Source organism: Pelophylax lessonae, assembly GCF_965119305.1.
Source record: "Pelophylax lessonae genome assembly, chromosome: 5".
Lineage (NCBI taxonomy): Eukaryota > Metazoa > Chordata > Amphibia > Anura > Ranidae > Pelophylax > Pelophylax lessonae.
The window spans coordinates 478,709,718-478,726,204 of NC_138772.1; the positions used below are offsets into that span (position 1 = coordinate 478,709,718).

At 39.2% G+C, this 16,487-nt stretch overlaps 1 protein-coding gene across 1 annotated transcript in view; it reads right to left on the minus strand.

Annotated features, from left to right (window-relative positions):
• Positions 1–15,253, minus strand: part of GDF6 (growth differentiation factor 6) — a gene marked incomplete at its 5' end in the record, with an annotated part of 82,491 nt that extends 67,238 nt beyond the window's left edge. Inside the window, one exon of the mRNA XM_082257454.1 lies at positions 14,950–15,253. Coding sequence (XP_082113580.1) covers positions 14,950–15,253 — 304 coding nt within the window. The remainder of the gene's footprint in view (positions 1–14,949) is intronic.
• Positions 15,254–16,487: the final 1,234 nt, after the last annotated feature.

Here is a 16,487-nt window from a genome sequence, read left to right on the forward strand (position 1 = left end):
TACATGCCTGGACCGGCACCCGGCTCAGGCTCTCAGCAAGCATCTTTGGAGGAGATCATGAGCATATTATTATTATTATACAGGCCGTACACACGTGCAGATTGGGCCGACGACCGATAGGCCGATTTTCGGCTTGTTAGTATGATGCTTCAGACAGCCGACAGCGCACTTTCGGCCGAACAGAATCTGTCGTGCAAGCATTAAAATTTTTGTATGCCGACACCAGAGCGGCCGATTGTTCGCCAGTCAGTACAGATTTCGGCCGACAGACAGCAGATTTGCAAGACTGGGCATGGTCAGAAAAGAAAAAAACACAGGGAAAGTTAACCATCACATGACATCACTTCTGCAGTCGGCGGACAAAATTCGTGTGCAGTCTTTTGCACTTTTAGGCGGACACGACAGCCCAGGGACAAAAGACGGCCGATCGTTCGGCCGACGATCGGTACGTGTGTACGGGGCTTTACTCTTGTCATCATTTGGAAGCATTACCCCCTTACAGATAGCTAAAAGGAACAATGGTGTCATTTGGAACTTATTTGAGAGGCAGAAATTGCTCATTGCTTAAGGAACCCCTAGCAACCTCAGGAGGAACCCTAGGGTTCCATGGAACCCTTGTTGAGAAACCCTGGTCTAAGATATATGCAGGTGGTGGAAGAAGATGTTCTTTTAAGAGAACCTGTCACTTTGCAATAAATGGGCAAAATATCAGTTTTCTTATGGAAAAGCTGGCAAATGGCATAGAAAAGGCTCCAAAATTACCCCAAACATAAATCAGCACCCCTGTGGGCCAAAATAATTGTATCCAATGACCTTTACAAAGTTGGAATATATGGTGCTGCCATTTAGAAGCTGCTTGTGCCAAGTCCAGTGTCAAATGATGCATTTTTTGAAATAAGAAGATCAAAACTTGAACCATTTCACCAGGTTATTAACATCCAGATGTGTTCATCCTAAAAAAAATCCAAAGGATACTTTTGAATCATTGTTTGTTGTCATTTGTTAGATATGATGGGGATACACAATCCTATAGCCAACCATCTCATAGGAGTTGTGATTGCTGTACATGTTGCTATTACGGCCAAAAGGTAATAAGCCAATTAAGAAAATCAGCTCTACCTACTAGTGTAAACACCGCATGATGTGATGATTTCATATTCTATAGCTATAGGTATATAAAATAAGGAGTGGTTTAATGAATGACAAAATGAAGTCAAACATGGAAACTTTGTTGAGCATTCGGAAGAGCTCAATGTAAAGCAGATTTCTACCTCCTTAACCATCAAACAACTGTAGACATTAATCTTCAATAATTATGCAAAATCCTACAACATATACAGTAGTTCAGAATTAGTAAGGCAACATTCCAGGATTCAAATGTTTAAAGCGGAGTTCCGGGCACAGAAGTAATTTTTTCCTGAACATACCCCCGGGACAGTCAGGGCTAGCACATTCCACAATGGCTAGCCTCTGATCTGTCCCTGTTCGCACTTACCTTTTAGAAGAAATACTTACTTAGAAATTTTCTTCCACAGCGTTTCCATCTCGGTTGTGGGCAGCTGAAGCCGGCGCGGTCCTCTTCTCTGTCTTCTTCCGCGTCTTCGTGTCCCAGAATGCACTGCACCGGCCCCTCTCGTCACTTCCGGTGCGGCGCCACATTCCTAAACAGCTTCTGGGCATGCCCAGAAGCTGTTTAGCAGGGGAATGCGGCGTCGCCCGGAAATGACGAGCGGGGCCGGTGCAGCGCATTGATTCCTGGGAGCTATGACGTTTAGCTCCCAGGAATCATCGCGAGGCAGGAAGTGACGGGGTGAGCCTTGGCGCTGGAGGAGGAAGCTGTCATAGGTGAGTATTTACGATCTTCAATAAAAAGGTGAGTAAACAAAAAAAAAAAAAAATAACTATCCAATTCCTTTTCAGGTGCGGCATACCTAGCGGAGGGGCACAAAAAAAAAAAATCTTTTTTGTGCCCGGAACTCCGCTTTAAAGTATTACTAAAGGCAAAACTTTTTTTTTTTTTTCAGTTTCAGATAGAATGGAAAGGGATTAGGACATCTGTCAGTTTTGGTTTTTCTGCTATCTGTGCCCCCCATTAAGGAGATTCATCCTCTAAATTTGTCCTTTTTACCATTATCATTGAAAGTGAAAGTAAAAGAAAACCCCAAATTTCGGGTTGTCCCCAGAAAAGTAATAGAGAGGAAATCTTCCAATGGGGACACTACCGTAGTTCTGATGACCTGGGGATTCCTAAGGAATTCCTTTATTTTCAGGAATTTCCTCTCACTTCCTGTTTGGCTATGGGACAGGAAGTAAAGGGAAATCTTTAAAATGGGACACAGATAGCGAAAGAAAATCTGACATGGGGTTATAACCCTTCCTTATTCTATCCAAAATGAAAAAAAAAACAAAAGTTTTGCCTATAGCACTTTAAAGCAAATGGTGCTCCTACCTGTTAGGTTATTGACCTCTATATATTTATAAGATTCTTTTCTTTGCATATACATTCTTTAATAAACTTTTTGGGAAAAAAAATATTATTTTCTGGTAATTTGTCCAACCTTTTCATCTATTGGATGTTTTAGCGAACAAGGAAGAGGTAATGATAGGAAAAACTTCCATCCAATTTTAAAAAACTCTATAGCCCTCCCTCAAACATTTACTACCTCTACAGCACGTGCTTGCTGGGCCAATATAGATGAAGAGGCATCATTTACACGCCATACAGACTTGTGCCCATTAGTCTCTATGATGCTGAATGGAGTAGGCCATTTGAATTTGAAGCAAGAAAATAGATCCTCATCAGCATAAGGTACACGTTGAATTTCTACTTCTTTATTCAGACATTTTCAAGGCCAAAAACAATCAGCCTCTCCCTTCTTTTAATGCTTACTATGAATGGACACAAATCAAAGTCAACAGTAAGGTCCACTGCTCCTTGGAGTGAACAAGAGTCAGATGCTACTGTGGTTCTTGTTTTTAGTTCTTGTGATGAGAAAAACACATGTACAATAAAAGGATATTGTTTTGGGGGTAGTGGTGCGCTTCAGGGGCTAGATGTTTTGTCTATCTCTAAATTTAATTGGTGAGTACAAGATCTGGGTGTGTATTAATACATTTCAAAAAAGTGCTGGGTGCTGGAGTGGTGCCAATGTGTTGTAATATTGAAAAGGTAATAAATAAATAAATGAATAAAGTGCGTTGTGTTTCCAAAAACTTTCTGTGAGATCTTAATCGGTATGTAAATCGACTAGATATCCAAATACACTGACGGTGTCTTCTTCACAAATTCAGTAAATAAATATACCATCAATTTCATACATCATCATCAAAATTGAATAACATCAAATAAATTGATCGATAAAAATTGAACATATATAGGTGCTCATTTAAAGTGCTGCATGCCTCCTACAGTAACCTTATAAAGTATTCCAAAGTGCTCCCAATAAGTGAGACTAAGATAAATAAATACGGTAGAAATACATAAAAAAGTCTTTTCCAGAAATAAACTCCAAAGTGTTCCAAAGTATAAACGTGTTGTTATTCCTTTATGGACGTGCTTCAATGTATAAATAAAGTGACTGTGTCCTCCACCTTGTGTGTCACCTCTATGTGCGCTAAACTCTCACCTTAAAGGCAAGAAAAATGTGCCTCTGATATATATCCAGACTCTGGCTAGATGTTGCTCCCTTTGGCCTCTGTCCGTTTTGGATCTCGGTCAACGGTCTTCTTTCCCCTTAAATTAGAGTATCCTGGACTCCTATAGATGACCGGTTTGGTCCGCTTTCTTTGTACTATCCTCCTTTTTTGGCTCAAGAACAAAGGACTATCATGGTGCAGTAAATCTATACTTTTATTGCCATATATAAAGTAATGCACTTACAGTGTTGATAAGATAAGTTTGCATAAACCACAACAACCGCCGCTGTGGAGATCGAGTTTCGTTCGTAACGTCACTTCCGGGTATAGGGCTCCTCCTACGCGTTACGTCACGAGGTCACGTGACTTCCTCAGGGAGTGGCTATAGCTGGAGTGACGTGTTTATATAGCGTAAATATAGTGTTTATATAGCGTATATCTCCCTTCTTTTAATGCTTACTATGAATGGACACAAATCAAAGTCAACAGTAGGGTCCACTTCTCCTTGGAGTGAACAAGAGTCAGATGCTACTGTGGTTCTTGTTTTTAGTTCTTGTGATGAGAAAAACACATGTACAATAAAAGGATAGCACCAATGTTTGTTAAGGATTTCAGTGACAATAATTATCACCCATTCTCCAGCATACTACCTCTATTATAAGTAAAGTTGAATATGCTCAGTAATGACAGATCATGCACACCCCCTCTGATCTCCAAATTTTTCATAGTTGCACAAGCAAGGCAATGACCCAAGGGGTTGATTTTCTAATCACAAATAGACTGTGCACTTTGCAAATTACAGTTACACTGTGAAAGAGCAGTTGCTCCAGAGCTTAGTAAATGAAGGGGAGCTCTGCTGACATCATCCAATCATGTGCAAGCAAAAAGTATTATTTTTTTTTATTTTCCTTGCATTTTATTGGGTATTCTTTGCAAAGTGAAGCTTTACCTCATTTACTAAGCTCTGAAGCAACTGCACTTGCAGAGTGCGCAGTATATTTGCCTTTAGTAAATCAACCCCCCAAGTGTCTATGCCTTGAAAAGGCAGACCTGATGCTTCCCTTATCTTGAAGGAACAATATCAACTGAATGCGAAGATCCGACCTGGTCGATCTACTCTTTCCTCAGAGGACAATTAGATACGGGTACCTACTTTACGTTCAAGGTGCCTCTAAACATCGTCAATGATCTTTGTACAATGTGGCCCTTAGAGTCGGTTCACACTGAGGCGACACGACTCCTTACTACTTCGGGGGCGACTTGTGCATTACCATGCACCACGACTTCGGAGCGAATTGCAGGGACTTCACATAATGGAAGTCTATGCAAGTTGCTCCGAGATCAACCTGAAGTAGTACAGGACCCTTTTTCTAAGTCGGAGCGACTTGTGTCGCTCCTATTAGAACGGGTCCTGTAGCGGTCAATGGACCGCGAGGGAGCGCGACTTGTCAGGCTGACAAGTCGCCTGACAGGTCGCGCTAGTGTGGACCGGCTCTAAAGTATTTTAGGTAAAGCTGTGTTTGCCACAAGGCACCTAATTGTATCCAGCTAAGGCATCACCAAAACACGTTTCAATTATGGCATTTTTGTCTTTTCTTTATCTTGTCTGTCCATGTATAGACACTTGGTAATCCAGCCAAAAAAAAGAATTGAATGATCTTCTGAGATTAGTCATAAGACTCTCTTTTAATTAAAATCCAGCTATCCTCTGCATGCTCTTCCCTTGCTCCTTGGTGAACTACATCTAAAGCTAAGTCATTTTCTTCTTTTTTTGGATAGAGTATGGAATGGTTGAAACCCCTGTTGGGTTTTATTTTGCCATTCGTATCCCATTCAAGAAACATCCTTTCACTTCCTGTAGTGCAAAAGGAAGTGAGATGATTTCCCTCTCTAAAATGAAGGAAATCCCCTGTTAAACACATGTCCCCATTGGAAAATGTCCCCTCTATTCCTCTATAGCTTCCCGGCTGCACATTCCTGTGTTCCAGTAACATTAATGTACAATTAAAGTCCCCTGTATGGCAGTCTAAACCAGAAGTGTAACTAGAACCTTCAGGGCCCCAGTGCAAGAAACCATGAAGGCCCCCTCTGACCACCATCGGTCGCAGGGCCCATTCCTCTGGTCCCAGGGCCCTTCATTTCAATGGGTGCTGTCTTAATGCACTACTTTTCTGCACCGTTGGTGCGATTTAAGTGCCAAAGTCTGTAATGTTAAACCACAAAAGTGGAAATCAAGTGGCAAGAAAATCGCAAGCACGTTGCAAACAAGTCGCAAGCAAGTTGAACAAATTTGGTGACGCAGCAGTGGGAACGATGCCTTGCGGTCCCCCAGCAAGATGGATTGCCAGGGCCCAGTCACATGTGTGACCTTTGTGACCCTGGCAGTTCCCCCACTGGTCTAAACAGGCACTAAATCTGTCCCTCACATGCTTCCCCCCCCCCCCCTCTTCCAAGACACTGCATCTCACAGTGGGAGGGTTTCAGCAACCGAGTGCAACAGTTTTCATTACATAGCAGCGCAACCAAGGCACAATCAACATGTGAGTGCCGACTCTGCTCTGAATTCAAAAGAAGTAAAGCTTTGCTGGCACCCCATCACAGGAGGTTGAATTAGGTAGACATCACTGGCTGGATATTATCAGGATTTACAGTGGGACTAAGAGAAAGCGATTGTATAATTATGTGCTGCAGCAAATATTTCTTTCTAATGGGAGGCCATAGTTTTACTTTAATGGTGGGGTCACACCTGTAATAATGGCATTAATGTTTAAATGAGCTAAAATTGCCATGACCTCGAAATACAACCCTGCCTTTAGGCATCTGCTAACTTTGCCTACATGATAACATATAGTTGCAAAAATTTCCAGGAAAATTGGAAGGACGCTTAACTAAAATAGGAAATAATAATGGTGCCCTAGCATGTGCAACTTATGTGTATCTCCTTCTTGACATCACATTCGGTGAGACATATGGGACAGGAGACAAAGTGAAGGAACCATCTTGTAGAAAGAAGGACACTTGCCAACTGTGCAATAATAAACACAATCAACTAAAATGCAAAAGAAATCTAAAGACAAGACTCATGGAGATAGAACACACAAATCATGCAGCAGATATAATGTTTGTTGAGATAACTTTCAATTGCATCTGACCCATTTCCATCCACAGCCAAAAGAATGCTCATTGAGGCCATCAAAAAAATGCAAGGGGGCTTTTATCTCATCCTGAAAAAAGAAACCTATCTAATTGAGTCGTTCTTTTGGAGGATAATCTGTCTACAAACGGATTGACAGCCACCTCTCCCTGTGAAGCTCCCCATCCAGCAAGGAGGCATCCTGGCCTCACCAATTTACTGGGAGGTGGGCAGTAAGAAGCCAGGACTTCACAGCAGCCAAAGTCCTCTTGAAGTTCTTGGGGACGTGCCATAGGCTGGTCCCCCCTTCATCACGGAAGACTAGACAATATTTGATATGTTATGACATGAACACTCAATTAGATCATGAGTTCAAATAGTCCAATCAGTGGCTTGATGCTAAGCAAAACTCAGAAGGTCCAGGACGAGGTCACAGCCTGTGACACATCAAATCACAATCAAGGAGTTAAAGTGAGGCTTTGGCTTAAGGGTCGTGGTGGCTGGGGAGAGTCTAGGAGGAGCACATTCTCTTACGCAACACCACATATTCCAATCTCATTCTAGGAAGAAATCTGTTAATTTACTAAAACTAGAGAGTGCAAATCTGGTGCAGCTCTGCAAGGTAGCCAATCAACTTCTAGCTTCAGCTTGTTTAATTAAGCTTTGACAAAAAAAAAAAACCTCAAAGCTGATTTTTTTGTATACATATTTTGCATTCTCCAGTTTTAGTAACTCAACACCAATGTTTTGTTGGTTTGGAGGAAAAAAAGTTCAATTTTCTATGATGTTTCATTACATTCTATGATGTTCCATAATGTTCTATGAAAAGATCTAGTAACTCTATGACAAAATATAGCATTTTATGAAAACATCTGAAGCAGAATTCACACTTTAGCGTTTCCTTAATGCATATAAAAGCAGGAGATTTTACATCAGTTTACAAAACGTGCAAAAAACACCTTTCACACTTGTGTAGCCATTCATTGGTAATGCCACCCCAAACACAACTAAAAAGACAAGCATTTGCTGCGCAACAAAGCGCGCTGGAGATAAAGAAAAATGCGTGGTTAAAAATGCACAAAGCTTGATGCGCAAAAGAGTACATGAGCTATTTTTCCATGTTTATGCTCCATTGCCTATGGCATATGGCGTAAAATATATATAAATACGTAAACAACATATATCTATATATTTATATATAGATATATATATATATATATATATATAGATAGATATATATATACGTAAAATATATAAAAATACCTATGCGTATGGCGTAAAAACGTATAAATATGCGTGTTCACAGAAACGCAAAATGTGAACGTAGCCTAATAGTTTTGTATTGTGCAATAACTTCTATGAAGATATCTAATAGTTGCTAGGTAATAGCATTGGGTGACAGTATCTAAAGGGTTGATTCACCAAAACTGGAGAGTGTAAAATGTGGTGCAGCTGTGCATGGCAGCCAATCAGCTTCTTTCTCAGCTTGTTCAATTAAGCTTTGACAAAAAAAAAAATCCTGGCAGCTGATTGGTTCCTATGCAGAGCTGCACCAGATTTTACAATCTCCAGTTTTAGTAAATCAACCTCCAATAGTTGTATGATGTTTCATAACGAACTATGATAATATTTAATTGTTTTGGGATGTTTCATAACCTTCTATGAAACCGTGTACAATTCTATGATTTTATATAGCATTCTATGAAAACATCTTCTAAGAGGATTTTATCAGGAACTATCTGTTATCTGATAGTTATATGACATTTCAAAACCTTCTATGAAACAATCTAGACTCTATAACAATATTTAACAGTGTGTGACGTTTAAAAACGTTCCAGAAAAAATAAAACGAGCTCTATGACGTTTCATACTGTTCTAAGAAAAGATAATTGTGTGACGTTTCATAACATTTGATGAAACGATCCAAGAGTTCTCTGACATTATATAACATTCTATGTAAATCTATGGTGTATGACGTTTAAAAAAACGTTGTAAGAAAACATCTATAGTTCTATAACGTTTTACAACTTTGTATAAAAAAATAAATAAAAAATAAACGTTCCATGACGTTCTAAAAAAAAAAAACATGACGTTTCATGATGTTTTAAGAAGCCATCTAAAGAGTTCTATGACATCATATAACAGAAATAGCTTTTTTAAACGATTGAATTCATAGAGAAATTAGATGTATATCAACGGAAAGGTATGCTATGCATTTATTTATACATCGCTAAACGATTAGATGTCTTCCCAGAACGTTGTGAAATGTCTTGGAACGTTATTTTATTTTATTTTTTTTTCTTACAAAGTTATGAGTAGTTTTAGAACTATTAGATATTTTCATAGAACGTTATGAAATGTCATAAAACTGTAATTTGAATATAACTTTATGAAATGTCATAGAACTGTTAGATATTTTAATAGAACTTTATGAAATGTCATAGAACTATTAGATATTTTAATAGAACTTTATGAAATGTCATAGAACTGTTAGATATTTTAATAGAACTTTATGAAATGTCATAGAACTATTAGATATTTTAATAGAACTTTATGAAATGTCATAGAACTGTTAAATATTTTAATAGAACGTTATGAAATGTCCTAGGGTTACTAGATGTATCCTCGTTCTAGGACGTTTCATAACGTTTTTAACGCTCTGCAGCTTTTCAAAGAGTTACCAATGTCCTATAACGATTTAGAACCTTTCTGTGAAAATAAAGTACTTTGATGTTTCTATTATATCTAACGTGGTCCAAAAAAAAAGAAAAAAAAGAAAAAAAAGAACAACAGCAACAAAGTTCTATAACGTCTCACATGATTAAAAAAAAAACAGAGTGAAAACGGAAACAAAACCAAAACAAAGTTCTGACACTTGATAACGTTCTAAACTCAACATTTTATGTTGTCCCAGCGTTCTATGGAAACAATCTCAACACCCATGCCATTTTAAAACGATCTAAGAAAAAATAAATCAACGTTTTATGACATTTCACAGCCCTGTAAAAAAAAAAAAAAAAAAAAAAAAAAAAAGAAAAAAAACAGCGTTCTGTGAGGTTGCATAGTAGGCAAAAACCCACAAAGCTCTACAGAAATAGCCAATCTACTTTAAAAAAAAAATACCTACTATAAAACAACGCATAATTCCATAACTGATTTGTATTATTCTAGATCTGAATAGAAACGATGATTGGTCAATTAAAAGGCATCTGTCAAAAAAAACAATCTAACTAAAAAAAAAAAAAAGTAAAATACACACAAACTTGAAAAAATATAAAGAGGATGCTCAGTTAAGAAGTCCTTTGATTGAAGCACGAATCCCATACATTATTGTAGTCTCAGCCTTTTTACCCCTGCAAGATAATGGCTGTCTCCCAGCACATCACAAAGCAAGCCCTTTGGGCAAACAAGTCTTAACTGAGTTTTTTTTTTTTTTTTTTTAATGGAAACTGAGACTAAATAACCGGCTCATATAACTACAAAGAAACCATGTGGCTTGTTTTGTCCTAAAATCAACATAAAATATAGTAAGTTAATTTGCTCTCCAGAGCTTTCAACAGCTAATGAACCCCACTGACAGCCCAGCTTGCTGCACCTAGACCATCAGGTTGTCCTGGGCAGCTCCTATGGAGAGGTGGGCTGGAGAGAGGGGCAGTGAAAGAATTTACAACTTTTATTACAGCTCTGTTAATTAGTCTGTCTATAATGACTTGCAGGGTAAAAAAAAAAACGAAATAAAATACAAATCAATGGAGAGTATCACATTTTACGACTGGGATTAGAGTATAATAAAATATAATCACTCCTAGAATTAATTTCGGATACCATTCAATCTCCAAACACTTCAGGAACAGAATCTATAAATCAAAAGTCTGTGGCTGTGTAAAAGTTGTCGCATCTCTGATGATCCGGTGTGTACTTTATGGAGCTGTGTACATTGAGAACGTTTGAGCTGTACATAAATCACATTTGTAATACAGCTGCAGGCACAGCTTATACAAGCAAGGCTTGCTTCCCTACAAGGAGAGCTCACTGTCAAACCAGCCATACTATTTTTTTTATATATATATTAAGTATTGCACTTGTAAATATTGTTACAAAGTTACAATATCTGGTACATTGTTTTTACATTTGTTATTAAACGAAATTCAGCTCCTTGTTTTATCTAAGTGGATTTGTCATGCTAAACTATCAGCCCATACTGGCTGCTGTATTCTTCAATAGAACGTCTGCAGGAAGACAAGTGAACTCATATCTCCCAATTACAATTCTAAAATATGAAGTTGGTTGCAGAGGAAATATTTCTTAGCTTAGTCAACGTGGTGAAAATCCACTTTGCAAAGAATGCCCAATCATGTGCAAGAAAAAAAAAAAATCATCAGTTTTGCTTTCAGATGATTGGATGATGGTAGTCAACTGAGCTCCAACTCTTTTAAGCTAAGTGAAAATTCTCTTGCAAAGTGAACAGTCTGTAAATCAACCCAAATGCCTCTTGCATTACATTCAGTTCATAAGGGAGATTTACAAAACCTGGAGCACACAGAATCTGGTGCAGCTGTACATAGTAACCAATGTGCAAATAAGCTTTGGCAATAAAACCTAGAAGCTGATTGGTTACTTTTCATAACTGCACAGGATTCTGTGTGCACCAGTTTTTGTAAATCTCTCCCCATGTCTTTATGTTAGTATTTCCTGCAACATATTATATATGCTATTAGGATGATTAACTAAAGAAGTTGAGAATATTCGCACAATAAATTCACTTAAAAAACAATCATGTGAAAAGCCAATTCCTGTATTTCCTATGTATTTCCTCTGCTCGTGATTGGCTAATTAAAGTGAAAATCCACACAATTTACTGTGAGCATTCACAATCCTTTAGTAAATCATCTTCTGTCTTTATTAACGCAAAAAAATAGATCCACTTCCCTTTAATGTTTTCCTTCTATTGTCACCTGTGTAATAATGGTATTTTTTCATCACTTCTGATATATAAGGAGATTTATTTCTAATCCTTTTTCGGCTCTATATTCCTATGGCTGCTTCTCCCATAATCTTCATCAACTCACTGATAAGATACGTCTAGTTAGCAAATGTTTGTTCTTATTCGGCTTGAACCTCTTTTATTTGTTTTAAAGCCGGACTAGATAAAAAAATAAGGCTTCCCTCGGCTCCGGCAGGATAAGAGTGAAGCACAAAACAATCAGCTTCTCCCTCCCCTCCATACTCATTGTTTGTGGTTATCAGGACCCGGCACGGTGGCTGTGCCATGCCAGGGACATTTCCATCACCCTTATGGGAGTTGGAGAATCTAAAAATGCTGATTGCATTATCGGACATGGGATGACAGCTGGGAAACTGCAGGCAGGCTTGGCTTCTACAGATACAGGCGGGGAATCAGCTGGAATTGCTGGGATTTGTAGTGCCACAATTACAGATCTGTCAGACTGAACAAAGGGACAGGGCTGGAGTGAGGACAGATCATTGCAGTATATTGCTATCCAATTGCATCAGTGTTACTGCCTTATATTAGTAGTATTTAGTGTTGTATCAGCTACAACTTTATATTGGAAGTATACTGGAATGATATTGTATTAGCTATTTCCTTATATTACAAGTATTCAATTGCATTATATCAGTGCTACACTGAGTATTACTATTATACTGGAATTACATTGTATCAGTGCTACACTGAGTATTACTATTATACTGGAATGACATTGTATCAGTGCTGCACTGAGTATTAGTATTATACTGGAATGCCATTGTATCAGTGCTACACTGAGTATCACTATTATACTGGAATTACATTGTATCAGTATTACACTGAGTATTACTATTATACTAGAATGACATTGTATCAGTGAAGCACTGTATATTCGTATTATACTGGCATTACATTGTATCAGTGCTACACTGAGTATAGTATTATACTGGCATTACATTGTATCAGTGCTACACTGAGTATAGTATTATACTGGAATTACATTGTATCAGTGCTAGATTGCGTATTAGTATTATACTGGCATTACATTGTATCAGTGCAGCACTGTGTATTAGTATTATACTGGCATTACATTGTATCAGTGCAGCACTGTGTATTAGTATTATACTGGCATTACATTGTATCAGTGCAGCACTGTGTATTAGTATTATACTGGCTTTACATTGTATCAGTGCAGCACTGTGTATTAATATTATACTGGTATTACATTGTATCAGTGCTACACTGTGTATTACTATTATACTAGGATGACATTGTATCAGTGCAGCACTGTGTATTAGTATTATACTGGCTTTACATTGTATCAGTGCAGCACTGTGTATTAATATTATACTGGTATTACATTGTATCAGTGCTACACTGTGTATTACTATTATACTAGGATGACATTGTATCAGTGCAGCACTGTGTTTTCATATTATACTGGCATAACATTGTATCAGTGCTACACTGTATATTAAAATTATACTGACATTACATTGTATCAGTGCTACACTGTGTATTAATATTATACTAGAATTACATTGTATCATTGCTGCTACACTGTGTATCCATATTATACTGGCATTACATTGTATCAGTGCTACACTGAGTATTAGTATTATACTGGAAATACATTGTATCAGTGCTACACTGTGTATCAGTATTATACTGGCATTACATTGTATCAGTGCTACACTGAGTATTAGTATTACACTGGAATTGCGTTGTATCAGTGCTGTTGCTGTATATTAGTATTCAGTATTGTGTCAGCTATCTCTATCTATTGGCAGTATACTAGAATTACATTGTATTAGTTATGCCTAATTCCTTTTTGATTAGTAGTATACTATAATTGCATTGCATCCTATATTCCCTTATAATCATACAAGTACATGCTTATAGAAAGGATCACTGATCTCTACACAGTAAGTTAATAAGGGGGGGGGGGGGGGTGCAGGGGTGCAGTTAGCAAAGGAGCCCTGTACAAGTACCATAGCAACCCCCCCTCCAATTCCATTACATTAATGCCAGGGTTCAAACACCTATTCACTGTAGATGATAGATAGATAGATAGATAGATAGATAGATAGATAGATAGATAGATAGATAGATAGATAGATAGATAGATAGATAGATAGATAGATAGATAGATAGATAGATAGATAGATAGATAGATAGATAGATAGATAGATAGATAGATAGATAGATAGAAAATTTGTAGTCCCATTCAACTAATGCCAAGGTTCAGATAGATAGATCCTTTGCTATACCTTGCTCCCCAGCTTGGATCACACAGCATACATCCCCTTCACCCGTTAATATAAAAAGACCCCTATGCATCCTATGGGGTCCCTGTCCTATGGGGTCCTTGTCTTATGGGGTCCCAGAGCTATGGGGTTCTTGTCCTATGGGGTCCCTGAGCTATGGGGCCCCTGTCCCATGGGGTCCTTGTCCTATGGGGTCCATGTCCTATGGGGTCCTTGTCCTATGGGGTCCCTGTCCTATGGGGTCCCTGTCCTATGGGGTCCTTGTCCTATGGGATCCCTGTCCTTTGGGGTCCCTGTGCAGTTGCACAATCTGCCCCTGGTAACATCAATAAGAATCCCTGTACAGAACAAAGTGCAGCTCTCTGATTCACATTTGATGCTCCTGCTGTTTATGGATCAGCATGGTAATGCTTGGACTTGTAGTTCTATAGATGCAGGTGATGTGTCATTGAAAGGTATAGAATCTACCCTGCCATGTATACATTGCTCTTATATAACATCAGTGCTACACCTAGCCCCCATTGTGCAGATTGTCGCTGCCCATACCAGCAATAATTAGAGTGTACCATTTACAGTCTGAGCCAGTTCCCCAAGCTGTCATGTTAGCATAGACTCAGCAAGACATGCTGGGATTTGTAGTCCCCTAGGACAAGTTGTGAAGCAGACAATCAGTGTATAGACTGATCACAATGATTAGTACAGCACACCTCTACAGAAGCAGAACTATAGGCACTCATGCTATGATGGCAGCCTTGCTGGGACTTGTAGTCCACCTGTAGAATGCAGGTGTCCTGGAAGGAACAGAGCTGGTGACAACGACTATATGATGCCAGTGTGTACCCTAGGAGAGGTGTCCCCCATCCTCCTGGAAGTGGACAGAGCATCCTCATACAATGACAGCAGTACAAGCTCAGCTATTGGCTTACCCCGGGATTTGTCCACAAAGCTGGTGATTGTGTTGGCAGACTTGGAGGACTGAAATAAGCTGGCATTGATCCCAAGTTTTTCAGCTGTAGAGAAAGTCCTGTAAATGGACATCATGTATTCATGGGGCACCACTGGCACTGCCCGGGGCATCTCCCGGCTCTCTGATGCCAGCACCTTGCCCTCTCTGCGCTGCCTTCTCAGCCCTGTCTGCCCGCTGGGGATGGATGCCTGCTGTACACAGGGTAGGTCCCATAGGAAGAAGAGGAGGAGAGCTGCATGGAGGGTGCTCCGGGCTTTATCCATTGCATAAGACTCGAGAGGAGGAATGACTGGGAACACGCTGTACTCCTCCGATCCTCACTGCGGGCTCTACTGCTAGGGAGGGCGAGGAGCGGCACGCCCCCTAGTGCACGCCCCACACTGCGCATACCGCCCGGGATCAGCGCCGCTGCTGGGGAGGTGAGCGGACCGCAGGCTCTTCTGTACAGAGCTCATACCATACTTTTGTACAGAGCTCATATATTGTACAGAGCTCATACATTGTACAGAGCTCATATATTGTACAGAGCTCATACATTGTACAGAGCTCATACATTGTACAGAGCTCATATACATTGTACAGAGCTCATACCATACATTGTACACAGCTCATACATTGTACAGGGCTCATACCATACATTGTACAGAGCTCATACTGTACATTGTACAGAGCTCATACCATATATTGTACAGGGCTCATACCATACATTGTACAAGGCTCATACCATACATTGTACAGAGCTCATACCATACATTGTACAGGGCTCATACCATACATTGTACAGAGCTCATACCATACATTGTACAGGGCTCATACCATACATTGTACAGGGCTCATACCATATATTGTACAGAGCTCATACCATATATTGTACAGGGCTCATACCATACATTGTACAGAGCTCATACCATATATTGTACAGGGCTCATACCATACATTGTACAGGGCTCATACCATATATTGTACAGAGCTCATACCATACATTGTACAGGGCTCATACCATACATTGTACAGGGCTCATACCATATATTGTACAGGGCTCATACCATACATTGTACAGGGCTCATACCATATATTGTACAGAGCTCATACCATATATTGTACAGGGCTCATACCATACATTGTACAGGGCTCATACCATACATTGTACAGAGCTCATACTGTACATTGTACAGGGCTCATACCATACATTGTACAGAGCTCATACCATACATTGTACAGGGCTCATACCATACATTGTACAGAGCTCATACTGTACATTGTACAGGGCTCATACCATACATTGTACAGAGCTCATACCATACATTGTACAGAGCTCATAATGTACATTGTACAGAGCTCATACCATATATTGTACAGGGCTCATACCATATATTGTACAGAGCTCATACCATACATTGTACAGAGCTCATACTGTACATTGTGCAGGGCTCATACCATACATTGTACAGAGCTCATACTGTACATTGTACAGAGCTCATACCATATATTGTACAG